The following is a 26448-nucleotide window of genomic DNA, read 5'->3' as shown; positions in this document are numbered from 1 at the left end:
TCGAGCAACTTTGTTTCGAGCAACTTTTTGCATTCTGAGCAATTTCTAGTTTTCTAGATATCGGAGCAGCTTTTAGGGCCTTAATTGGCCATGCTTCCATATTTTACAATGTTTCAGTGTACAATTTGCGAATTTCCTGTGAAAAAAGAGCATATAACTGAGATGAACAATCATGTTTTCACGTTCCTGATATTTAAAGTTTAGAATAAAATAATGTTTTCAACCAGTATATAATTTTCTGTGACTTATCCTGTAGGCTAGACACTATTCAATATGATTTCGATAAAGTACGTCACAGACAAGCCACAAGAAATAGGTTTATAACGGTACGTAGATGAGCTTTAGTAAACACACAAACCTGCTACGGGAAAATATTGTAAATTATACAATCTGCCTGGTAAAAATCGTGCAAACCATCTCTTGATCCACTGACTTTTTACGACCCGATATGGTTTGTTAGACTTATAAATTCATTTTCGTGAATATTTAATGCCGTCTTCAGTGAGAGAAGTTGCCTGACATACATACATACATACATCACTTTATTTACCCTCGGATTTCAGAGTAGCTTATGCAGCTAATATGACTACAATGCCTTTCATGTTAACTCACATTTGATGTCAGGACAGGAAAGTTTTTCCCGCCTCCTGCTGAATCATGATTGGTTACTTTTTTTTCAGCTGCGCCACTGGGTATTTTAGTAGTAGGTAAGTGCAGCGAGTGTCATTTTTAGAGCTGACATAATACAAATTTGTGGGAGTCACTTGACAGGTTCATTTACATGATGTCACAGTCACATGTGATTTCTTATTTATTTGACGTAACGAAATGTCAAGGCAACAACGCAAGATTCACGCCAATATTCTTTTACGGGGGTCAGTGATCGAGAAAAGCAAAAGGAACTTTGTGCTTGTCAGGTTTATGAAAATTGGTGACACGCTTTTAGGAATGATTTTGAATTGTTCTTTTTGATGTAATTTTAAGTGTCCGGCATTGTCAGAAAAAATCGGGCAGGACCAAAAGAACGCGAGGTCGGCCGTTTTTCACAGTATAAAAGCTATCCGAAGAGATTAACAACCATGACATTTGCCGAGGTAGGCGTTCGTTTTGCTTCGAGATATCACCACATCATGATTTTGGCCTCTCAAGCGGTCTAAAATGGCCGAAATTTCGGTCATCTTTAGGTGAGCTTAAAAGATACTTCATACAAATTCCAGAAACTCTTATTTTCTTATTTTTGTGATAGTATTTTGCACTGTTATCAAGAATGGGACGCCGGCGTCTCGGATTAAAATAGAGAAATCCAGGATGGCGGACTTAAATGACTTAAACTACCAACCGACCAAGTTATGGAACAACAACAAAAAAAGGAATCTGGTTCTTATACCAGACGGGTGCTCTGAATCTCTCGCTTGATATAACGACAGATAAATATAATCATGTTAATTCGAGTAGTCAGTGTCAAAACGGATCAAGACAAACTTTTTTTCCAGATTTCCTAAAAAAGCTGTAGTTCTAACACATTAACGAAAACACGGGTGAAATAGCCTAATTTAAGTGCGTGGCAAGTAAAGATGACGTTTAAAGAGCTCAATTCCCAATTTCTTCTATGAGATGCGCCTGCAGGGAATCATGGTAGTTGTATTTATCCGTGGACTTGATATTCATTTTGATGAATTAAACACCATGATTCCCTGGAGGCGTGTTTCGAAGAGGAAATGGGCCTTTGATCTGGTTTTGTAATAAAATAGCTCTCGCTTGACTCAAAGGAGGTTTAGTATTTGTAAGTTTACCTGTAATTTGTACGATAGTACGATTGAGGTCCAGTGAACCATTTTTATGAGAGAACGGTTTTATTTTGCTCAACTGTTGTAATGGGAGTTACACACATATAATCAATATACGAAACAACTAAAAAATATGAATATAAATAGGAATTAGCTAACAGGAATATAAATGTAAATTATTCCTAAAAATTCGCCGATCAATACTGAGCTGTCAGTGATGAAGCGCCGTGCTGAACTAGACGATATAAGCAGTTTCTTGACTTATTCTCTTCCTCTCACTCATCACTTATATTTTTTCTCTACCAATATGCTTAATTAGTAGATTCTACTAGTGTTCTGATGATATTGTTGCTTAACAAATGGTAGATGGTGCAGCTGCACTGTTGACTTATTACTGCACGTGGGAGGTTGCTAAGCACGAAAATGCGTAAACCGGCAATAGCAGAGAACGACTCTATCTTTGTCACGAGGTTAATAATGATCTAATTAATTAAACAGATGTATCAAGATATGAGGCATGAGCTTTATTCGTGAGGAGTTCACTGGGTTATCATTGCGTTCTTTTCTGGTCCAAATGTTTCCTTTTTTTGATTTTTAAATTTCAAATAAATCATCGCGAGTCAAATTATCTGGGGTGCCATGTTTGAATGAGGGAGGACTCTCATTAGCATGCTCTTCGTAGCACGATCCGCTGGATACCAATACTGTAGATTCATTATAGTAGGGTTGATCTTCGTTCAACTGGCTTATGTCCACACAACAAGGGTCTGCTTGTATCCAGTCTCCTAGATCTTGACTCAGCTCGGTAAAGGTTGGCCGAGCATCAGGATTGTGGTTCCAGCAACGCGTCATCAATTGATAGCTGTGTTAATGAACAAATGTGAAATAGCTCCTTATAAACACTCTGTTTAGTTTGCGATACATTTCTTAACATATTGGACGACAGCTTCACCCAGAACTAGCCCAAGAGGTTATAATTTATTGAAAGAGTTCAGAACTGGTTAGCATGATAACAGAATATAATTTCCATTTGAAAAGTGGAATTGCTTGTATCGTAACAAAATCATCTTGAGCTTCGCTTCTGTTGAAAGACCTGATCACGAAGTATAAAACTGTAAAATGTGCCATTAGCCTATTTCTTTGTGGACCCAGTATAATCATGAATCCAATTTTCAACCGCCCCTCCCACCATATTGATGCTACTCACTACTCCTCTGAGCACGTCTCTGGTTTTTCCATTCTGTATCCTCTTTCTAGCAGTGTCAGAAGGTCGCTGTTTTTGATGCCGCAGTAGGGAAAACCACCTAAAACAAATCGTTTCTAACATCAAGATAAATCTTCGTACTATTTTTTTTTGAAAAGCGAGTCTTAATTATCTAGAAGTCGATTAAGATTGCTCGTTACACAGGTGAATCATTTTCAAGACAATGAAGAATAACGTTATTTCTCAATCAAACTTCAATAAGTAAACATACTCTTCGTTTAACGCTTACATTTTGACGACCGTGAAAATCTGTGATAACAAACTACTGGAAATTATCGGGTCTGTCAGGAATATGTTAACAAAGGGTACTAGAAAAATAAAAATTAAAAAATCTTACCAAGAGTTGCAATCTCCCAGAGAATGACGCCATATGACCACCTAGGAACAAAATGTTTGTAATGACACTGTACTTCTACAAACTTTCCTCACATTCGCCTTGGCAATATGGAAATCAAAACTTTTTTTTGTCCTCCTTTTATTTGTGTTCATTTTTTTAAATCGTGACTTCATAGTGGTTTGTGAAAGCGGACGTATTTCCGGCTGTCTGCGTTCGCAGGCTACGTCTAGCGGAAACTTTTAGCGAAAATGTTATCTCATCCACCTCCCCTTTGCCGACGTACATGTAAACCCTTCTTTGTTAGTAGATTTACAATTTCATCGCCTGGAAAAAATTTCTTTACCCCATAACTTAGCTTACTATGGTGGTGAAATGAAGGATTACTATCCGAGTAACACTAGCCACATAGAAGGTAAATGGAAAACTCAATTCACTTACACATCGCTTTTTTCAGTAAAAACACCATCATTCATGGCTTCAGGTGACATCCATTTCACTGCAATTTGAGTGTCCCTGTTTCGCCGCAAACCAAAATCAGCGACTTTGACAAGGTTGCTGTCACAGACTACGACATTGCGAGCGGCAAGATCTCGATGAACAATGCCCTTTGCTGATAAGTATTGCTAGACACAAGAAATATCATTAATTAATCACTGAGAATTCTTGGCATGGTAAGAAACTATGGCTGCTTAATACTCTGAATAATACAAAGGTTCCAAAATCATTAACCAACCGATAGAGAAGGCTATTAAGACTTGTATGTTTCCAACAGAGACCGCGCAGTTATCTTCAAAGAAGACTGGGAGAAAGAAAAGAGTGGAAATAGCACGGAGATTTCCAGTGTTCCGTTCTAACCGGGAAAGACGATCACCTTTCTGTCACTTTTGAACTTAGGAGACGTTTGAGAAATAAATACAAGAGACCCTGGGTAAAAAAACAGAGACTTACCAAGGTGGACGAACATTTTGATTAGAAAGGTAAATGCAAGCGAAATTTAACTCCGGGGGAGGTACTTCTTTTAATGACCTACGTATGTATGTGCGGCCCTAAAAGGGATGGTTTTCAACCGTTTTGGTCAGAAATAGGGTAACAATTTGGGCCATTTTGGTTTTTGTTATGTCCCCGTATTAGTAGGGGAGTTTTTCCCCAGCTAGGTGGTTGATGACATTCTTAATAAAGTTTCTATCTATCTATCTATCTATCTATCTCAAATAGGGTATAGCTTTTGCACTCTACTATTTATTTGGGTATGTTTTTTTAGAAGCTACTTTTTCATCACAATTTTGTATCCTGCCTAATAAAAGCAAATGATCATTGCCTTTAACATGGGTCTGAACTAGGGAACGCAGGTCTTAAATGGGGTATGGAATTTTTGGTCAGGTCAGAAATAGGGTAGGGGAAAATTGCAGATTTTGGTCTCAAGATAGGGTAAGGGTTTTTAGGAAGCGGGCTACACACCCCCACCCAAATGTTCTCGGAGTACCCCCCGGGGGTTAACTCCTTCAAGAAACCTAGATCACTTTGATCACCTCGATCACTTCAGTCCCTTACCATTCCCTGTGCTATTTGCCAGCCGAAGTATATCATGTCCTGGGAAGTCAAAGAATCGTCTTTATCTTGTTTTTCACCCTTCAAGGACTTAGCGCTGTTAATTCTTATGTCAATGCAGCTCTCAGCTTTCGAGAAAGCGACGTTGACTTGGCCAATGTCGTTAGTATCAAGCTTATTCTGCTGAAGAAATCATCGGCAAAATAAGTTAAAATTAAGAATAGGCCATTTGCGAGTTAACTTGTGCCTCTGTTTCAAAACGAGTGTTCGAGCAGAACCTTTCATATGAAAATGAGTTTGATTTGAACGAAAATGAACATGTAGGCGATGCGCATCTCCATATGAATAGTTTCGCACGAAGACTCCTTTTGACACAGAGGCAAAAGTCAACTCCAAAATAGCCCATTAGTTTAGCATTGGAAGAATGATGTATATAAGTGCACTAGTCTCCTTTGAGGCAATTTACTGACTTAATCTGAGGACAAGTGCAGATTGTGCTCGGCAACTTTTGAGCAATTTTTGCGGTTCTACCGACCTCGAGCAAGTCTTGCCTTTCTGAGCAACTTTTGAGCAAAATATAGGTTTAGACCACATATCAAGCACCAAAAAGTCAACGATTCAATAGAAAACTTCAATTTATGCGAATAAATTCTTGAATGTTTATCAACTTTTTGAAGTTTGAACACATAACGTGCCACTTGACAACGTTCGGCAAGACGTCAAATTATCCATTCCATAAGACTTAAGAGTGTCCTTAAATTTTGCCCATATTTGCGAGCTACTCTTCAAAGCTAAGTTTCAAGCTACAGTATTTTTCTTGACTGTTGCTAGCAATTTTTGTGAAGAACGAGAAATAGAGCTTTTAATCATGACGGGACACACGGGGCTTCTACTGTAAGTACCGCAGAGAAATGGTAGGAAATTTTCCTAGCATTCCTTGCATACTCTCACTAGGGTTCTTCGTCTTGCGGCCAGGGAAGGCGTCATAATCTGTTTCAGTGACATTAGTGATATTAAATAAAAATAAACCAGAAAGGCCGATGGAATATGAGATAAGCTTTAAAATGAAGTCACGATATTAATAGTGCTTTAAAAGTAAATAGTGCGTTCGAGTCATTCCCGATGCTTTCAAATGATGGCGGACTCCACCGACGCCAATAATCTGGAACAAAACATGGTCATTATATATCGGATCACGTCTAAACACACGTGAAGAAAGACTTGGGCAGGAAAAAACACGTGAGCGGACAAAACCGGGGAATGCCGATAAATCAAGTAATCCCCAATAATGAACGAATTACCCATCATGAACCTTTCTCTGCTTCTCTCCCCGAACCAAGTTCAGATCTACCAACTGAACTTAAAGATAACAAAGTGCCTACGAATGGATGTTAAGAGCGGCGAGCAGACGTAAATGTCTTGTTTACGCAATGAAAACCATCACAATAAACTCTGAGCTTGCATCGAGATGCTTGTCCGGGCGTAAAGGAGCGTTTGATTAATCAATCTAACACAGATCTTAAGGAATAAAAACCCAGATGATCTGGAATACTTGTCTGAGTATGTCGTTGGCAGTGGGAGCCACGTGCAGTATTATCATGCTCGGCAATTGAAATTATTGTGTAGAAAATATCGCACAATTACACAGCCCAGAGCAAAAGAAAAAGTACGAGGAGAAACTTAGTACATGGAGCTAAGAGAGATTGTTAATGCTTTAGTAGACCATGAACGGCTACAAATCGCTAGGCCAATCGCTTGGCCAATGGCTCCTACACGCAACGAATCGTAAAAGTCCGTAAGTAACGACCTCCGAAAGAAGTGAGCCCACCCCCCATCCCCTGAAAATAGGGGAACTAAGGTTCAAAAGTATACTTATTTTTCCAATCAATAACCTGAATAACGTACGATAAACTGATGACGTTTCAACTAGGGAAGGTATAGCTTATTCCAGGTGGGGTCATGAAGCGCCCTGGTAAAAAAAAACTAACAGGACCTTGTCTTCAAATTGAAATTACTAAAATTGACAACTTTGCATCATTTTTAACAGGAACGCATAAAAAGAACGTTTAATCAAATTGAAATTAAAAACTCGACCAGAGCAGTTAAATATTTACAAGCAGCCTAACGAAGCAGTGCATCATGAACAGTAAAAATAGTTTAAGGTATCTTACATCACGGTCTACATATAAAGTGCCCACCCATGTGCCAGCAACATAAATCTCAACTGGATCGAAGAATTTCTAAACGATTTATAAGAGCTCAGTGTTTTTACGAATTACACCCACAGCCTTAGAAGAATACAGCTCTGTTCTCATAGAATTAAAAAAAAAGACCAGGAAGAGATACCTACAGTAGAAGTCATTTGCGTTCCCTCAAGGGATGAGAGATTCTCGCCCATATCCACTTTCTTTTCTCTGGTAAGCTCTCGCACGTTTAGATATGCGCCACAATCCCGTTTTAGGTGCAGGGATCCCAACCAATGCTTACCTCACTTTTTAAAAATTCCACTTTTAGCCCTCCACCAAATCTACACACGTGTATTTCACTTGTGGAAAACTATTGATTTGCACAGTGTTTGGGTTGGACATTCTTACCCATCTCTCGTAAGTTCTCGCGCGTTTAAAGATGCGCCATACTCGCGTTTTAGGTGCAGGGATCCCAACCAATGCTTACCTAACTAATTAAAGATGCTACTTTTAGCCCTCCCCCAAATCTACAAACGCGTATTTCACTTGTGGAAGTCTATCGATTTGGACAGTGCTTGGGTGAGAGATTCTCGCCACTATCAACTTTCTTTTCTCTCGTAAGTTCCCACGCATTTAGAGATGCGCCACACTCGCGTTTTAGGTGCAGGGATCCCGACCAATGCTTACCTAACTTTTTAAAGATGCTACTTTTAGCCTTACCCCAAATCTGCCCACGTGTATTTCACTTGTGGAAGTCTTTCGATTTGGACAGTGCTTGGGTGAGAGATTCTCGCCACTATCAACTTTCTTTTCTCTCGGAAGTTCTCGCGCGCTTAGAGATGCGCCACACGCACGTTTTAGGTGTAGTAATCCCAACCAATGCTTAGCTAACGTTTTAAAGATGCTACTTTTATCCCTCCCCCAAATCTAAACACGAGTATTTCACTTGTGGAAAACTATCGATTAGCACAGTGTTTGGTTTGGAGATTGTCACCTATATCAACTTTCTTTTCTCTCGTAAGTTCTCGCGCGTTTAGAGATGCGCCGCACTCGCGTTTTAGGTGCGGGAATCCCAACCAATGCTCGCCTAACGTTTTAAAGATGGTACTTTTAGCTCTCCCCCCACACGTGTATTTCACCTGTGGCAGTCTTTCGATTTGGACAGTGCTTGGGTGAGAGATTCTTGCCCATATCAACTTTCTTTTCTCTTGTAAGTTCTCGCGCGTTTAGAGATTTGCCACACTCGCGTTTTAGGCGCAGGGATCCCAACCAATGCTTACCTAACTTTTTAAAGATGCTGCTTTTAGCCCTCCCCCAAATGTACACGCGTGCATTTCAGTTGTTGCAGTGTTTCCATTTGGACAGTGCTTGGATGAGAGATTCTCGCCACTATCAACTTTCTTTTGTCTCGTAAATTCTGGCACGTTTAGAGATGCGCCACACTTGCGTTTTAGGTGCGGGAATCCAACCAATGCTCGTCTAACGTTTTAAAGGTGCTACTTTTAGCCCTCCCACACACACGTGTATTTCACTTGTGGAAGTCTTTCGATTTGGACAGTGTTTGGGTGAGAGATTCTTGCCCATATCAACTTTCTTTTCTCTCGGAAGTTTTCGCGAGCTTAGAGATGCACCACACCTGCGTTTTAGGCGCAGGGATCCCAACCAATGCTTACCTAACTTTTTGAAGATGCTGCTTTTAGCCCTCCCCCAAATCAGGACACGTGTATTTCAGTTGTTAAAGTCTTTTGATTTGGACAGTGCTTGGGTGAAAGATTCCCGCCCATATCAACTTTCTTTTCTATCGTAAGTTCTCGCGCGTTTAGATATCCGCCACATTGGCGTTTTAGGTGCAGCGATCCCATCCAATGCTTACCTAACTTTTTAAAGATGCTACTTTTAGCCCTCAACCAAATCTACACAAGTGTATTTCACTTGTTGAAATCTATCAATTTGGACAGTGATTGGGTCAGAGATTCTCACCCATAACAACTTTCTTTTCTCTCGTAAGTTCTCGCGCGTTTAGAAATGCGCCACCTTCGCATTTTAAGTGCGGGGATCCCAACCAATGCTTACGTAAGTTTTTAAAGATGCTACTTTCAGCCTTTCCCCAAATCTACACACGTGTATTTCACTTGTGAAAGTCTATCGATTTGGACGGTGCTTGGGTTGGACATTCTTGCACATATCAACTTTCTTTTCTATCGTAAGTTCTCGCGCGCTTAGAGATGCGCCACACTCGCGTTTTAGGTGCAGGGATCCTAACCAATGCTTACCTAACTTTTTAAAGATGCTACTTTTAGCCTTACCCCATATCTACACACATGTATTTCATTTGTGGAAGTCTTTCAATTTGGACAGTGCTCGGGTTGGACATTCTCGCCCATATCAGCTTTCTTTTCTCTCGTAGGTTCTCGCGCGTTTAAAGATGCGCCACACTCGCGTTTTAGGTGCGGGAATCCCAACCAATGCTTATCTAACGTTTTAAAGATGTTAATTTTAGCCCTGCCCCAAATCTACACACCTGTTTTTCACTTGTGGAAAACTATCAATTTGCACAGTGTTTGGGTTGGAGATTTCCGCCCATATCAACTTTCTTTTCACTCGTAAGTTCTCGCGCGTTTAGAGATGCGCCACACTAGCGTTTTAGATGCCGGGATCTTAACCAATGCTTACCTAACTATTTAAAGATGCTACTTTTAGCCCTCTCCCATATCTACACACGTGTATTTCACTGGTGGAAGTCTATCGATTTGGACAATGCTTAAAGTCGCCGAGACCAGGCTACACGCAGCGTGATTTTGATCAACTCTGGGTCGATTTCCAGGAACTTAGGCGATTTTCCGTGTCTCAGGGACTCTAAACTAATTCGCGAAATCTTTGATTTTTAGTGAAATGGATAAAGGAAAAAGTTTTGAACGCTTGGTTGTGAGAAGTCTGGCCAAAATATAGCCACTTTGTGACTAGAAAGTCGCCGAGACCGGGCTACGCGAAGCGTGATTTTGACCTACTTTGAGTCTATTTCCAGGAACTTGGGCGATATTTCCGAGTCCCAGGGACTATAAACTAATTCGAAAAGACTTTGTTTTTCAGTAAAAGGGACAGAAGAAAAATCTTTGAACGCTTGGTCATGAGCAGTCTGGCCGTAATATATTTCCTCTTTAACTCACTTAGGGACTAGAAACTCGCTGAGACTAGGCTACACGCAGCGTGATTTTGACCAACTTTAGGCCGATGTCCAGAAACTTGGGCGATATCTCCGAGTCCCAGGGACACTAAACTAACTCGAGAAGACTTTGGTTTTTAATGAAATGGACAGAAGAAAATTTTTTAAACGCTTCGTTATGAGCTTCTGGCCGAAATATAGTCACTTAGTGACTAGAACGTCGCCGAGACCGGGCTACGCGATGCGTGGTTTTGACCAACTTTGGGTCGATTTCCAGCAACTTGGGCTGTATTTACGAGTCCCAGGGACTCTAAACTAATTCGAGAAAACACGCGAGTAAAAAAAGATATAAATGGGCGAGAATCTTTAACCCAGGCATTATCCAAAGCGACAGACTTCCACAAGTGAAATGCACGTGTGTAGATTTTGGGGAGAGCTAAAAGTAGCATCTTTAACAACTTAAGTAAACATTCGTTAAGATCCCCGCACCTAAAACGCGAGTGTGGCGCACCTCTAAACGCGCGAGAACTTACGAGAGAAAAGAAAGTTGATATAGGTGACAATCTCCAAACCAAACACTGTGCTAATCGATAGTTTTCCACAAGTGAAATACTCGTGTTTAGATTTGGGGGAGGGATAAAAGTAGCATCTTTAAAAAGTTAGCTAAGCGTTAGTTGGGATCCTCGCACCTAAAAAGCGAGTGTGGCGCATCTCTAAACGCACGAGAACACGTGGGAGAAAGGAAAATTGACATGGGAAGGAATATCTAACCCAATCACTGTCCAAATCGATAGACTTCCACAAGTGAAATACACTGGTGTAGATTTGGGGGATGGCCAAAACTAGCATTTTTAAAAGGCCTTGTAAGCATAGTTTGGGATCCCCGCACAAAAAAACGCGAGTGTGCCGCATCGGTAAACGCGCGAAAACACGAGAGTGAAAAAAAAGATATAAATGGGCGAGAATCTTTAACCGAAGCATTGTCCAAAGCGACAGAATTTCACAGGTAAAATAGACGTGTGGAGATTTGGGGGAGGGCTAAAAGTAGCATCTTTAAAAAGTTAGGTAAGCATTGGTTGGGATCCCTGCACCTACAACGTGAGTGTGCCGCATGTCTAAACGCGCGAGAACACGCGGGAGAAAAGAAAATTGACATGGGAAGGAATATCTAACCCAAGCACTGGCCAAATCGATAGACTTCCACAAGTGAAATACATTTGTGTAGATTTGGGGGAGGGCCAAAAGTAGCATTTTCAAAAGGCCTTATAAGCATAGTTTGGGATCCCCACACAAAAAGCGTGAGTGTGCCGCATCGCTAAACGCGCGAAAACAGGCGAGTAAAAAATGATATAAATGGGCGAGAATCTCTAACCGAAGCATTGTTTAAAGCGACAGACTTCCACAGGTAAAATACACGTGTGTAGATTTGGAGGAGGGCCAGAAGTAGCTTCTTTAAAAAGTTAAGGAAGCATTGGTTAAGATTCACGCGCCTAAAACGCGACTGTGGCGCATCTCTAAGCGCGCGAGAACTTACGAGAGAAAAGAAAATTGTTATAGGCGAGAATCTCTCACTCAAATCGATAGACTTTTACAAGTGAAATACGAGTGTGTAGATTTGGGTGAGGGCTAAAAGTAGCACCTTTAAAAAGTTAGGTAAGCATTGGTTGGGATCCCGGTGTCTAAAAGCGAGTGTGGCGCATCTCTAAACACGCGAAAACTTAAGGGAGAAATAAAAGTTAATATGGACGAGAATATTCAACCCAAGAACTGTCCAAATCGATAGACTTCCACAAGTGAAATAGACGTTTGTAGATTTGGTGGAGGGCTAAAAGTAGCACCTTTAAAAGTTAGGTAAGCATTCGTTGGGATCCTCGCACTTAAATCGCGAGTGTGGCGCATTTCTAAACGCGGGAGAACTTACGGGAGAAATGAAAATTAATATGGGCGAGACTATTCAACCTAAGAACTGTCCAAATCGATAGACTTTTACAAGTGAAATAAACGTGTGCAGATTTGGGGGAGGGCTAAAAGTAGCATCTCTAAAGAGTAAGGTAAGCAATGGTTGCGATGCCCGCACCTGAAACGCGAGTATGCTGCATTTCTAAATGCGCGAGAACACGTGGGAGAAAAGGAAGTTAACATGGGAAAGAATATCCAACCCAAGCACTTTCCAAATCCATAGACTTCCACAAATGAAATACACTTGTAAAGATTTGGGGGAGGGCCAAAACTACCATTTTTAATTAAAGAGCCCTGTAAGTATAGTTTGGGATCCCCACACAAAAAACGCGAGTGTGCCACATCGCTAAACGCGCGAAAACACGCGAGTGAAAAAAAGATATATATGGCCGAGAATCTTTAACCCAAGCATTGCCCAAAACGACAGACTTCCACAAGTAAAATACACCTGTGTAGATTTGGAGGAGGGCTAAAAGTAGCACCTTTAAAAAGTTAAGAAAGCATTGGTTAAGATCCCCGCACCTAAAACGCGAGTGTGGCGCATCTCTAAACGAGCAAAAACCTACGAGAGAAAAGAAAGCTGATATAGGCGAGAGTCTCTGACCCAAGCACTGTCCAAATTCATAGAATTCCACAATTGAAATACACGTGTGTAGATTTGGAGGAGGGCCAAAAGTAGCACCTTTAAAAAGTTAGGTAAGCATTGGTTGGGGACCCTGCACCTAAAACTCGAGTGTGGCGCATCTCTAAACGCGGGAAAACTTACGGGAGAAAAGAAAGTTGATATGGGCGAGAATATTTATCCTAAGAACTGTCCAAATCGATAGACTTTTACAAGTGAAATACACGTGTGTAAATTTGGGCGAGGGCTAAAAGTAGCATCTTTAAAAAGTTAGTTAAGCAATGGTTGGGATTCCCGCACCTAAAACGCGAGTGTGGCGCATTTCTAAATGCGCCAGAACACGTGGGAGAAAAGAAAATTGACATCGGAAAGAATATCTAACCCAAGCACTGTCCAAATCGATAGACTACACAAGTGAAATACACTTGTCTCGATTTGGAGGAGGGCCAAACCTAGCAGTTTTAAAGAGCCATGTAAGCATAGTTCGGGATCCCCACACAAAAAACGCGAGGGTGCCGCATCGCTAAACGCGCGAAAACACGCGAGTGAAAAACAGATATAAATGGGCGGGAATCTTTAGTTACGTGTGTAGACTTGGGGGAGGGCTAAAAGTTGCATCTTTAAAAAGTTAGGTAAGCATTGGTTGGGATAGTCGCACTTAAAACGCGACTGTGGCACGTCTCTAATGCGCGAAAACTTACTAGAGAAATGAAAGGAAATATCGGCGAGAATTTTCAACCTAAGCACTGTCAAAAAAGATAGACTTCCACAAGTGAAATACACGTGTGTAGATTTGGGGAAGGGCTAAAATAGCATCTTTAAAAAGTTAGGTGAGTATTGGTTGGGATCTCCGCACCTAAAACGCGATTGTGGCGATTCTTTAAACACCCAAGAACTTACGAGAGAAAGGAAAGTTGATAGTGGCGAGAATCTCTCACCCAAGCACTGTCCAAATCGATAGACTTCCACAAGTGAAATACACGTGTGTAGATTTGGGAGAAGGCTAAAAGTAGCATCTTTAAAATGTTAGGTAAGCATTGGTTGGAATCCCTGCACCTAAAACGCGCGTGTGGCGCATCTCTAAACGCGTGAGAACTTACGAGAGAAAGGAAAGTTGATATGGGCGTAAATCTCTCACCCAAGCACTGTCCAACTCGATAGACTTCCACAAGTAAAATAAACTTGTGTAGATTTGGGGGAGGGCTAAAGGTAGCATATTCAAAAAGTCAGGTAAGTAGTGGTTGGGATCCCTGCACCTAAAACGCGTGTGTGGCGCATCTCTAAACGCGCGAGAACTTACGAGAGAAAAGAAAGGGTATATGGGCGACAATCTCTCACCCCATGAGGGAACGCAAATGACTTCTACTGTAATTATCTCTTCCTGGTGTTTTTTTTTTAATTCTATGAGAACAGGGCTGTGTTCCTCTTAGGCTGTGGGTGTAATTCGTAAAAACACTGAGCTCTTATAAATCGTTTAGAAATTCTTCAATCCAGTTCAAATTTATGTTGCTGGCACATGGGTGGGCACTTTATATGTAGACCATGATGTAAGATACCTTAAACTACTTTTACTGTTACTTTTACGATTCGTTGTGTGTACGAGCCATTGGCCAAGCGATTGGCCAAGCCATTGCTAGCCGTGCATGGTCTACTAAAGCACTGACAATCTATCTTAGCTCCATGTGAGTTTCTCCTCGCGCTTTGTTTTTTTGCCCTTGGCTGTGTAATTGTGCGATATTTTCTACACAATAATTTCAATTACTGAGCATGATAATACTGCACGTGGCTCCCACTGCCAACGACATACTCAGACAAGTATTCCAGATCATCTGGGTTTTTATTCCTTAAGATCTGTGTTAGATTGATTAAATCAAACGCTCCTTTACGCCCGGACACCGACAAGCATCTCGATGCAAGCTCAGAGCTTATTGTGATGGCTTTCATTGGGTAAACAAGACATTTACATCTGCTCGCCGCGCTCAACATCCATTCGTAGGCACTTTGTTATCTTTAAGTTCAGTTCGTAGATCTGAACTTGGTTCAGTGGGAGAAGCAGAGGAAGGTTTATGATGTGTAATTCGTTCATCATTGCGGGATTACTTGATTTATCGGCATTCCCCGTTTTTGTCCGCTCACTTTTTTTTCCTGCCCAAGTCTTTCTTCACGCATGTTTAGACGTGATCCGATGTATAATCGCTTTGTTTTGTTCCAGATTATTGGCGTTGGTGGAGTCCGCCATCATTTGAAAGCATCGGGAATGACTCGAACGCACTATTTACTTTTAAAGCACTATTAATATCGTGACTTCATTTTAAAGCTTGTCTCATATTCCATCGGTCCTTTCTGGTTTATTTTTTATTTAATATCACTAATGTCACTGAAACAGATTATGACGCCTTCCCTGGCCGCAAGACGAAGAACCCTAGTGAGAGTATGCAAGGAATGCTAGGAAAATTTCCTACCATTTCTCTGCGGTACTTCCAGTAGAAGTTCCGTGCGTCCCGTCATGAACGTTTATATAAAAATATCTAGAAACTGAGATAGCAACTTTTTGGATCTTTGGTAAGTTTTTAGCAACCTTTTGACATTCCACTAAACAACTTTCCAGCGTTTTACGAGCACAATCGGAACAGGCCTAATTTCGCGTATGCATCATTCTAAATGACAATTTTTTTTTATCACTTTTCTCTGGTTGAGTGAACGGAAGTTGTGGGAGGCGCAATGGCCTCATGATTAGCGCGCTCCACTCCGGATCAAGCGGTCCGGGTTCGAGACAGTGCCCCTCTCCACCCAGATTTATAAATGGATACCGGCGAATTTAATTCAGGGGGTAACTGTGCATGTTGCTTAGTAACGCAGTCGTTAGACAGGTACTCATAGTATAAATGGTAAAGGTAAAAGGTAAAGTCTGTATACGAGCCAAGTGGCCCAACAGGCCGGAGCTTATCCCGGTTTTTGTAGCATGGAGCGATTAGGAATATTACTACTCCCCACTGAATGGGATGCTAGTCCGGTGCAGGGTTACCCCCAGCATTAAGTTTGCCAGTACCTATTTATACACCTGGGTGGAGAGAGGCACTGTGAGAGTAAAGTGTCTTGCCCAAGAACACAACACGATGTCCCCGGTTAGGGCTCGAATCTGGATGCTCGATCCGGAGTCGAGCGCACTAACCATGAGGCCACCGTGCCTCCACTCCATCATGCCTCCAGTATAAATAGACACTGTGCTTTTATCAGGGTGGCCATTTTGAAGCAACAGAACCTGATATCAAAAGCCCGGACTCGATTAAATTTCGATCAAAATTTAAGACCGCTTTCGCGAACTCAGTGCATGCTTGAACTCTTTACCTTTGTTCTTCGTTCTCTCAGAAAAGAAAGCAAGTCTCCGTTGGAAGCAAACTCCACGATGAGGAAATGTGGTGTGGACTTGGTACAACAGCCAATCAAACTCACGATGTTCGTGTGTGAACCAATCGCTTTCATCAGATTAATCTCTTCCAGAAAGTCGTTCATCTGATCAGGAGTGGCATTCTCTGAATCGTAAGAGTAGTTTAATCAAAGTGCTCTATGAGCAAACCTGTGAATTTTCCCGTGAATAAGGATTGACATGCCTGAGCTAACCTTTGCGTACAATGGAATTAATCTTTCCTAAAACAAAAACAAAAGATAAACGCGACCAAATGATTTTTTGTGACTTTTTGTGTCTAGCGGCTAAATGTTTGGCCCGTTTAACGGCTCAGTTAACCTCATTGAGACCCTCATTTATAGTAACGTCGACTTCGTAGCGGAATCTTACCCATCTCACACACAACAATTCGGTTTTAACATTACCTCGTAGCATCTTCACAACTACAATTCTTGTCGATTTTTCATCCTTCTCACTCGTTTGCTGAGTCGATGGTCCGCGTGTTATACACAAAGGAGTTTTCAGGACTCCTTTGTATACTTTGCCAAAGTCACAGTGACCGAGCTCTTCGCAAATAGTGACGTCATCCCTCTTCATTTCCCAGCCCTCATTCGTTTCTGTTTTGTTGTTAACCTCGTCGAGTTTATATTCCCTGCAAGATGTAAATCCTAGCTCTAATTGGCTAAAATCTTAAAAACACTTTTAGGAGACGCAAGCGATACAATACCACCGAAAAGGAGGTTATCCTGTCAAAATTATCTCTTTAGGAGTTAGTGTTTGAGTGAACTTTTCAACACCCAGGGGCTCCATTTTCGAATTGACCTCACTGATTAAAAGCCTAGCAGACTGGAATAACTCTTTGCTAAAAAGGATATGCAGTTTTTAATGTTGGGCTTATTTTATCAGACTGGAAAGAATCTCTTCAGTGTGTTGCAAAAGTTTAATTGTTCGTACATGAAAAGTTTTCAAAACGTGATGATTTGAATCAAATACGGCAAGATTTTCCAGTTTAAACAAACTGTAGCATGTAACATGAAAAACTGACTCAAAAGTTGGGGAAGAAATTTCATGGTCTTTTATGATATAAACCCACAGAATTATTGGTTTGGACAAAAAGCGCAACGCCAGTCTCACCTTCCATTGCTTACACCCATGCACGAATGAACTTTTAAAAAAACTAACTGAGAAAACGATACAAACCTCGCACTTCTTTGTTTCCTCAGAATACAAAGACGAGCAGCTAGCCCAATCACCACAGCCGTCAAACCACCACAAACAGCTATCAACACGATCTCCAACGTAGACAGCCTGTTCGTTTCCATGCCGCTAGCATCCTGGCGTCCATTACCTGGAACTCCTGAAGGATTTGAAACACTTTGTGTTTTGGTTGCAGTGGCGGTGGTAGCTGATGGTGAGGGCCTGATTATTATTGTTGTCGTCGCGATCGAGTTGGTAGAACATTCTACCGTTGGTAAAGATTCCAGGTTTGTTGACACAGTTGGTACCAAAGAATGCACGGTTGCACATGATGTAGCGAGTGGAGTATGGAAGACAGGTTCTATAGAGAAGCATAAATTACTTTTGGTGAAAAAAAGATTTTTTGATGGTTCGTACCATTTCATGTATCTATAAAAAAGTTAGTTTTCTGCTACAACCATTAAAGTTTTAGTTGAACAATCGTACTACCGCCCTAGAAGTTATTTAATATCTTCAGGAAACCCTAAAAGATACCACTTGAAAACGCATATGTCAGCGTTTTATATTATTTTGTCGAGAGTAACTTTAAAAGACACCTTGACCTCTAAAAATAATGTTGAACAGGGTATTGAGGCGTGTTGAACAGGGTATTGATTTCACTGCTTGTGCCCTCCCCTCTGAGAGAAGCCTCCCATATAAAAAGGCCGGGAGTACTCTTCGGAAATTTTGAAAAGAACCCCTAAGCGGTACCAAGATCCTGTTTTGTGGGCAAGAATTTTCTTCACCCCTAAGAGGTAATATATAGATTTAGCTAAGTCTGAAAGCGGAGCTCCTGGGCCGGGTCATTTAGTCCAGCACCTCTTTCAGACGTGTATTTTCATTGGTTCTGGTAACCTGTAGTTTCTATTGTTTGGATTATTTATGTATTGTTTCGTGAGCCAATAATAAACGGTGTTTGGACAGTTACAGGCCTATCCGGGTTGATCAAAGCGCAATTAAGTTAACTCAGGATGAGCGAGAATTTTAATTTGTATGAGTTTTGTAACTTTACAGTGAGGTTTTCTGTTTATTTTGTTTAGCCTTCTGTTTTGAGTTTGAATAATCTCAAACTACACAAAACATAAAGAGTAAATACATTTTTATACAAGAGAAGTTTATACTTCGGTTAAATTTTAATCCTGGATCAGAGTAAACTACCTTTCGAATAAACCAGCTCTAATTACAAGTTAACCTGGCTTGAGCCTGCGATCCAATCGAAAATCAACACTTGATCAGCAGTCAACTTAAAAAACACACATGAACTCGAGAAGCTCTAAATCTGAGCCTGCGATATGGTCACCTGATACTGGTCAGCAGATACCTTGTTATGACAGATGTCAATTGACTATAACATGGATGTCTAATAAACAATTAGTTTATGAGCTCGAGATTTCTATCGCGTGATAGCTGGCGAGGACACGCATAGAATTCTAGAGCGAATAATCTAATTGTTTTAGTACCAATCTACTAGTCGTTCAAAACTTTATCTAAATCCTCTTCACAGACACTTCGAAAACGCCAAGAAGGGGCCGTCATTTCGTTAACAAGCGCACACGCTACATTACTCACTATCTATCACAGATTATATAATAAGCCAAGTTATTCACGCATTTTGATTGGTTCTCGCCTATGATCTATTAGAGGACAGACGCACGATTGACGTCATCATTACAAAGTTTTTCCTTCCGTGTTTAAAAATGGCGGAAAGTTTTGAGAATTCAGCTAATATTTTACAAGTATTGTCGATGCATTGAACAAGTACGAGAAGCATAGTCTAGCTAGAAGAAGAAAGATAAAGCCGTTTCGTTTTCAGAAAAAATACTCGAGCAGTCTCAGTCGGCAGTTGAGCGAGACTAAACCAAACACAAAGTTGGTCTTGGTAGGCCGAGAACCATTGCGTTATCTCGAATTTAACAAACCCAATCAACAAAATGTTTATGTAATTAATTTATTTAAAAAATTCAACTTTTCTCAGTCTCAAAATAATTGTTGACACACAGATTGATGTCAGTAATGAAACATCAAGACATTAAAATCAGTTAAAATAAGAAAACACATAACCTTGCTTTCCGATGCGAATGTTCCAGTCCGTTTCAGGGCACAGCAACGAGCAAAGAACAGCTGACGGCCAACTGTATCGCAGCTAAAAGGTGTCTCCGACACTATTTCAAACTGATTTGAGAATCACCAACCACAGAGGACACAAATTTCCACCGTCACTAACGCTCCTTTCCGTTCAAAATCCGAATCATCGAATGGCCTCCAGGTTGACCACAACCGCAAGTTTTCCGAGCGTATTTTTCAGCTTCTGCAATATTCAAGGCGACATCCACGCTTTTCGGCTAACAGGGCTGCTCTGATGACAAAAACTGACTTTACTTATCGAGCATTGTCTTTAAGATTTGCAGATTTCGCAGTTCAATTCTGCTTTCGCTGTAAGTTTTCATTCCACGAGAAGCGACGCTCGAGTCAAGTTTGACACTGGCGTGATTTTCCTGGACCAATCACAATTCTTTGCTACGCATAGCAACCAATGAGATTGCTTCATTTTGTATAGACAACAGATTACGTCAAATGGCTTTTTTTCGTGTTCGCCAAAGTGGGCAAAGGCCGGCTTTCGAGTTATATTGAAAGATTTTGAAATAAACAAAGCTTTATCTGTAGTAGTTTGTTTCGTTATTTTATAAAACAAATAGATTCCATGTTGCCGTGCGTCTGTTCAGTAATAGATCACAGAAGACGCCAAAATGCGGTAAGATCAGTGACACACTCGGCTATCGCCTCGTGTGCCACTTTTTTGTTCTTACCACATTTTGGCGTCTTCTGTGATCTATTACTGAACAGACGCACGGCAACATGGAATCTATTTGTTAAATAGATAATGGGTAGCGTAGCCAATCAGAGAACGCCATTCGTGATAGAACGCTAGTAGATTTATACTAATATAAAGTATGTTTGCTAAAAACCATGAATGCATACCTCGGTCGATCTATTAGCCGAAGAAATTGCATGTTGTGCGTCTTCGTCTGCGTTGTTTTTCGTCATAGGGCGAACACGCCCGCGATCCATGGCGCTAGCCATATTGACCATGAAAAAAGAGTTGCATGGTTTTCTATTTCTATGCCTGCATGTGGTTCTGTTCCTATAGTTATGGGGCTCCGCCTAGCCACCCCTCGGGCCGTCGGAGCTCCGCTACCAATTCTAAAACAATTATTTTCACCACTAAGAGTACAAATTCTTAAACAATTATTTTCACCACTAAGAGTACAAATTCTTAAACAATTATTTTCACCACTAAGAGTACAAATTCTTAAACAATTATTTTCACCACTAAGAGTACAAATTCTTAAACAATTATTTTCACCACTAAGAGTACAAATTCTTAAACAATTATTTTCACCACTAAGAGTACAAATTCTTAAACAATTATTTTCACCACTAAGAGTACAAATTCTTAAACAATTATTTTCACCACTAAGAGTACAAATTCTTAAACAATTATTTTCACCACTAAGAGTACAAATTCTTAAACAATTATTTTCACCACTAAGAGTACAAATTCTTAAACAATTATTTTCACCACTAAGAGTATAAATTCTTAAACAATTATTTTCACCACTAAGAGTACAAATTCTTAAACAATTATTTTCACCACTAAGAGTACAAATTCTTAAACAATTATTTTCACCACTAAGCGTGCCAATTCTTAAACAATTATTTTCACCACTAAGCGTGCCAATTCTTAAACAACACATGATCTACGGTCATAATGTTTTCGTCTCAACACCATAAAAGGTACAGCAAAAGCTCTCGCTGTGGACCTTTTGAGGCTGAACACCCTAAGAGGTACTAAAACCGTGTTTTAACCCCTGAAAGGTACGGCGAACACCCCGATCCTTTTTACATGGGAGACCCCCTCCGGGATTTCCTTCTTAATAACTCTTTGCCCCTGAAGAATAGTATTGTTTTCTGACTTAACTTACCTTCTGGAATAGCACTGAAAAATAAAAGAAATCCTTTTCTTTCTTGAAGTTCATCTGTGTGGAATGTCAGCACAGCATAGTCGCCAGTAACAAGAGCTGTCTGTCCGGTTTTCTTTCCACAGTGTATACCAAGGTTGAGGTTGTTCTCGTTATTAATTGAAGTAATCATCAAATAGTCATAGCTGCCGGCAAAGATGCGTGTCTACTTTAATTGCGTAAGTAAATAAATCCTTTATTGAGCTTGTTCGGATGGATATTAGCCTCGTTCTTTTTTTTTGCTTGTTTATGGACTTCGACTCTGTCTTGATCTATAAACAAGCAAAAAAAAAAGAGCCCGGCTAATATCAGCCATCTTGACCGAGCAAGCTTGATCCGTAACCTGGTGCCCGCAACGGGAAGGGGCAAAATGTGCTTGCGATATTCGCTGGCGATCAAATTTCCCGTGCGATCAGCGTATTCAATCACCTTGTGATTTACTAGCTTGGTACCACCATCATGACTTACCTGCACTTAGGCTCAGGTTCCACGTCAAAATCCTTAAAAATAATGTTCAATCTTGTGCCTTGTGGAATAGGAATCACATAGAAACAGTCCGTGCCATTTTGATAGTTGTCTGGATAACCGGGACTTTTCAGAGTGTTGTTTGCAACTTGGCCACAAACTAATAAAGCAAAATAACCTAAAGTTTAAACCCCCTATCTTTAATGATGAGCATGAATATGAAATAATAACAACGGCCGACGATCGGTCATGATTAATCGACAACACATATTATTGTGTTTACTTGTTACCTAGCAACGGTATATTGCCTACTAAATATTTTTTTGTAATACGCAAAGTTACCTCCAAATCGAGGACAACTAAAATAAAAGTTTGCTAAAGTAAAAGTAAGAGAAAAATATTCTAAAAATGTAAAAAGAAATTAAAAAATGAAGACGAATTGTATTAGTTTTGATAGATTACAATCGACAAACTTGAGAGCTTTGAGTAGACTGGTTTAAAATGAGTCATCCATAACTGTTGCCCCCCTCACCCCGCCCCTATTAAATCCAGTGGTATTTAATAAATAAGATACAGCATTAAGACTAGAAGGCCATGGAATCTAAAAATAAATTTTGAAAGCGTGATAAAATAAAATTTTACCGTTTTCTGCTGGTTGCTGGGTAGTCGTTCTGTTCCCTGTTTAAAACAACTTAACGTTAGAATTCAACAAAGAAATACAACAGGGAAATACAAAACACTGCAGCTCATGCCAAACATAGGCCCGCAATGAAAGAAGGCTTAGATTTGGTCAAAGTGATAGTTGATTATATTTATTTACTAAAATATCATGGTAGTTTGATATGGGTTATGTATTGTATAAATCCTCACAAAAACGAGGGAAGGACTGGGAAGATTCATTTTTATGCAACTAAATGAAAGATGAGCAGCCTTATCAAGATGAAGAGTGCTTTTTCGGTATTTTTTTACAAAAGCAATTAAATGACAGAGTTGCGGAAAAGGTGTTTGTGTTGAGGGAGCCCAGTTTAAGTAACAGCCTTACTTGAAGGAGAACTGTCTATTCAAGAATATAGCTTTGATCTTCGGTTGTCATTTTTCCTATCTGTTGTGAATATTCAAGCTGAGTGACCCTCTCTGTATTTACCGATTTGAACAGTGGTGAAAACTAGCAGAAATCCTTGTTGTTGAAAGTTTTCGTCTGAGTGGAATCTTATCACGACATAACTTCCATTGACAAGAACTGTGTATCCAGTCCTTTCACCACAGTATACGCCATACTTGTAGTTTTGGTCGTTGTAGATCATCAAATGGTCATACCTAGAAAGCAGAGATAAATAGTATGAGTTATGTTGTTACATCAGCAAAGGCTTTCCTGAAGCCCAGTGTCTCACGACGCAGGTTTTTAATTCCGATCTTTCTAATCCTCCTGGAGATTCATATATGTTTTTGTAGAGCACCAATTAACTTAAAGGAGTTCAGTCAAGGTATTTTGAGTTTTGGCGACGAAAAAAATGAAGGAAACCTGAGAATAGTAGTTTACTAACTACTTATTAACCGAGAGTGAGGTCTTTACGGGAAAATCTCGAACCGAGACCCTGCCGTATCGACCGAGCGATAGCGAGGTCAATACGGCAGGGCTGTGGTTTGAGGTTTTCCCGGAAAGACCGAACGTTCGAGTTTAATAAGTTGTTTATTATATGGATTTTTGCTTTGGTCTTGCCGGCCCGTTATCGGTTCATGGGCATTACGGGAGAATAATGCCCCACAATTGGCCAATCAGAGCGCGTTTTATATCAGCTACAAACACAAGTCATATAATAATGAAATAGAAAAACACTAAAAAGATTATAATAAACCATAAAGAAACAAGGATGGTTAAGGATGTAGAAGATTATTACAGATTACAAACGACAAACTTGAGAGATTAAGCCTAAAATGTTCAAGATGCGACAGCCGTGACGTAGGTCCTTTAAGCCCTCCAGCATCTCAGGGTTTTCGTTTATTTCCATTGCTTTTGAGTCTGAGCGCTTGATCATCATTATCTTGTAAACTGAGGATCTTGTCAGTATGATAGTCGTCTAGTAGAAGGATATATACCACGTGACCTAATTTTACCCATCATATTTTGGCGCATTGAGGTACAAATATCGTTCGCCCACGTTTCTATGTTAAGGAATCTAAAGGTTACTTACTGGCATGACGGACCACCCTCTATGTAAAAATCCTTAAACGTTATGTTCATGTCCATATCACGTTGAATAGGAATCACATATATACAGTCTGTGTTGCTGGGATAGTCGTTTGGATATCCAGGGCTTTTTAGCGTGTTGTCTACTACTTTGCCACAAACTACAAAAGGAACACTTATTTTAAATTCTGACTCGCTCAAACAAAGAATAAAAATGGTTCAGGACACTGAATCGCCAGAGTACAGCGGTTCACTCTACTCAACAAAACCAAGAACAACAACAGCGACAACACTAAAAGAACGTTAACTGAAACATTTATTTGTAACACGCAGACAAAAAAAAAAAGAATAAAAGAAAAATTGTGATATTACTCGACACTTTTAAATAGGAAAGTAGCTTCCCAGAATGCTGTCCTAGTTCCCATCAGTGCTACATTGCCAAATTCTACTAAATAGACAGATAAATTGGATAAAGATCCTATAAAGAAAAATGGAACATTCAAATAATTTGGAGAAGTGGATTACAGTTCCTCAAATTCCATTGCTTGAAAGTGTCAAGAAGTTGCTATGATTCTGGTGAAATTTTAAATCTTTGAGCCATATTTTTTTCTTTTTAACTGATATTTCTCTGCATTCACCACTTCTGGCCTTTCTTCTTTTTATTGCAAGATAATAACACAAATTTCTAGCAAACACGATATATCAATCAGACGGACACCGTTACCTCAAACGCACCAGCAAAGATAACGAGAGGACAAAACTGAAAATATTTTGTACGATTTAACTTAAGCATAAATAAAATGTGATTTCACTTACCTTGGATATTCGCTTGGCTTGACATAATGAGTCGTGTACACAGCCATAAGATACCGAAAAAGACTGGGACCATTATTTCTTCAGTGTCTGGGCAGTGCCGTTGAAATTATCTGAAACAAGATTGATGTTAAATTTACTTGATAATTAATTAAGGTATTTCTGTTTATTAGTACATAAATTATTGCGCTTCATCAAGATATTGGCATGATGCAAAGACAAAAAGGATTTCATTAATACTATACCATCTGTTTCAAAGTGATAGCTGGCGGCGTTGTTTGTGGGTTTCTCCTCTGAGGTCGCTCGGCTGAGTGTTCCGAACTTCTCTTAAAGAGTCATACTAGTCCTCGTTTTCTACAACAAATAACAAGCGATTGTGATCTGGAAATCATGCCTTGTTTGCCTTTTGGTTGATAGGAAGGTGAAATAAACCAACTTGAGTGACACCATTAAGTAATCAGCACGATAATTAAAAGAAACCCTTCGAGAAATGACCCTCGAGAAGGGTACAACCAAAATGGAAACATAAAACAGACTGAACATAAAACAAACTGAACCTAAAACAGACTGAACATAATTGCCTACGACTCTCATATCAATTACCATAGATTTCAAAAATTAAATACCAGGGGCGGGTTGTTCAAAGCCCGATTAAGCTAACCCAAGATTAGCGGGAATTTTAATTTGAGTTTAGTAATTTTTCGGTCAGGTTTTCTGTTTATATTGTTTGTTCTTCAGTTTTGAGTTTAAATAATCTCAAACTACACAAAACATAAGTAGCCAGAAACGTTTTTACATAAGAAAAATGACTACTTCGTAAAGAAGTAAAGATACAGCAGAAATATCAATTTAACAGCGTATAAAGCCATATTGCTTGATAAATTATGTTTGAAAAAGAATTTTATCCATCTGTTATTGGCCAAAAACAAGTTGTAAACTTTAACCAAACTGACGACTAACATTCAACGATTTTTTACCTGAGTTTGAAAGTTTTAAGCTGATAATTGAAGGTAGTTTGCTCTTTTGTATTCATATCTTCATTCTTACAACATGTGACAAGGGTAACTAAACATTTTTGATCACCTCAAAATTATAGCCAACCGGAAAATGTCCGGGTTTGTTAATGGAAAGTATAATTATGACAACAGACTTATTGACCGCCTGTATGAGTCCGCACGGACTAGTATCCATACGGCACCATTAACCTGAACAGGGGGGCGAATATCTCTGGTCCTTCAAGCCTTCCCACCCACAAGTCATGATCACTTGACCACGAACTTGTTTCAGCAAACCAGATTTTTATAACAGACACTTAGAATTTTATCTTTTAATTTTTAATGAAGGAGTGGCTCTAGAATGGGAATTGCATGAGTTTAACCCTACTATTATGCCGCTATTTTTTGCTTTTTTTTTTTAACGTATATGTATGTGGCAAAGTATGATTAAATTAAATTA

General features: G+C 39.9%; 2 protein-coding genes across 2 annotated transcripts; both read right to left on the bottom strand.

The window, feature by feature from the left end:
• Positions 1 to 2022: 2022 nt before the first annotated feature.
• On the bottom strand, positions 2023 to 22428 carry LOC145462349 (fibroblast growth factor receptor 2-like). Its single transcript, XM_081445842.1, has 9 exons — positions 21492 to 22428; positions 17473 to 17830; positions 16698 to 16924; positions 16215 to 16399; positions 4940 to 5119; positions 3827 to 4011; positions 3389 to 3429; positions 2995 to 3091; positions 2023 to 2649 (listed from the first exon to the last, which is right to left on the bottom strand). The coding sequence occupies exons 1-9, from the start codon at positions 21658 to 21660 to the stop codon at positions 2382 to 2384; spliced, it is 1710 nt and encodes a 569-aa protein (XP_081301968.1). The 5' UTR covers positions 21661 to 22428; the 3' UTR covers positions 2023 to 2381.
• LOC145462348 (CUB and peptidase domain-containing protein 1-like) lies at positions 21775 to 25021 on the bottom strand. The gene is made up of 6 exons (XM_081445841.1): positions 24997 to 25021; positions 24185 to 24341; positions 23137 to 23309; positions 22635 to 22670; positions 21996 to 22152; positions 21775 to 21799 (listed from the first exon to the last, which is right to left on the bottom strand). The coding sequence occupies exons 1-6, from the start codon at positions 25019 to 25021 to the stop codon at positions 21775 to 21777; spliced, it is 573 nt and encodes a 190-aa protein (XP_081301967.1).
• Between the last annotated feature and the right edge of the window lie 1427 nt (positions 25022 to 26448).

Source organism: Orbicella franksi, chromosome 12 (genome assembly GCF_964199315.1).
Source record: "Orbicella franksi chromosome 12, jaOrbFran1.1, whole genome shotgun sequence".
In the NCBI taxonomy this organism is placed as follows: Eukaryota; Metazoa; Cnidaria; class Anthozoa; order Scleractinia; family Merulinidae; genus Orbicella; species Orbicella franksi.
This window is presented reverse-complemented; position numbering and strand designations above follow the sequence as displayed.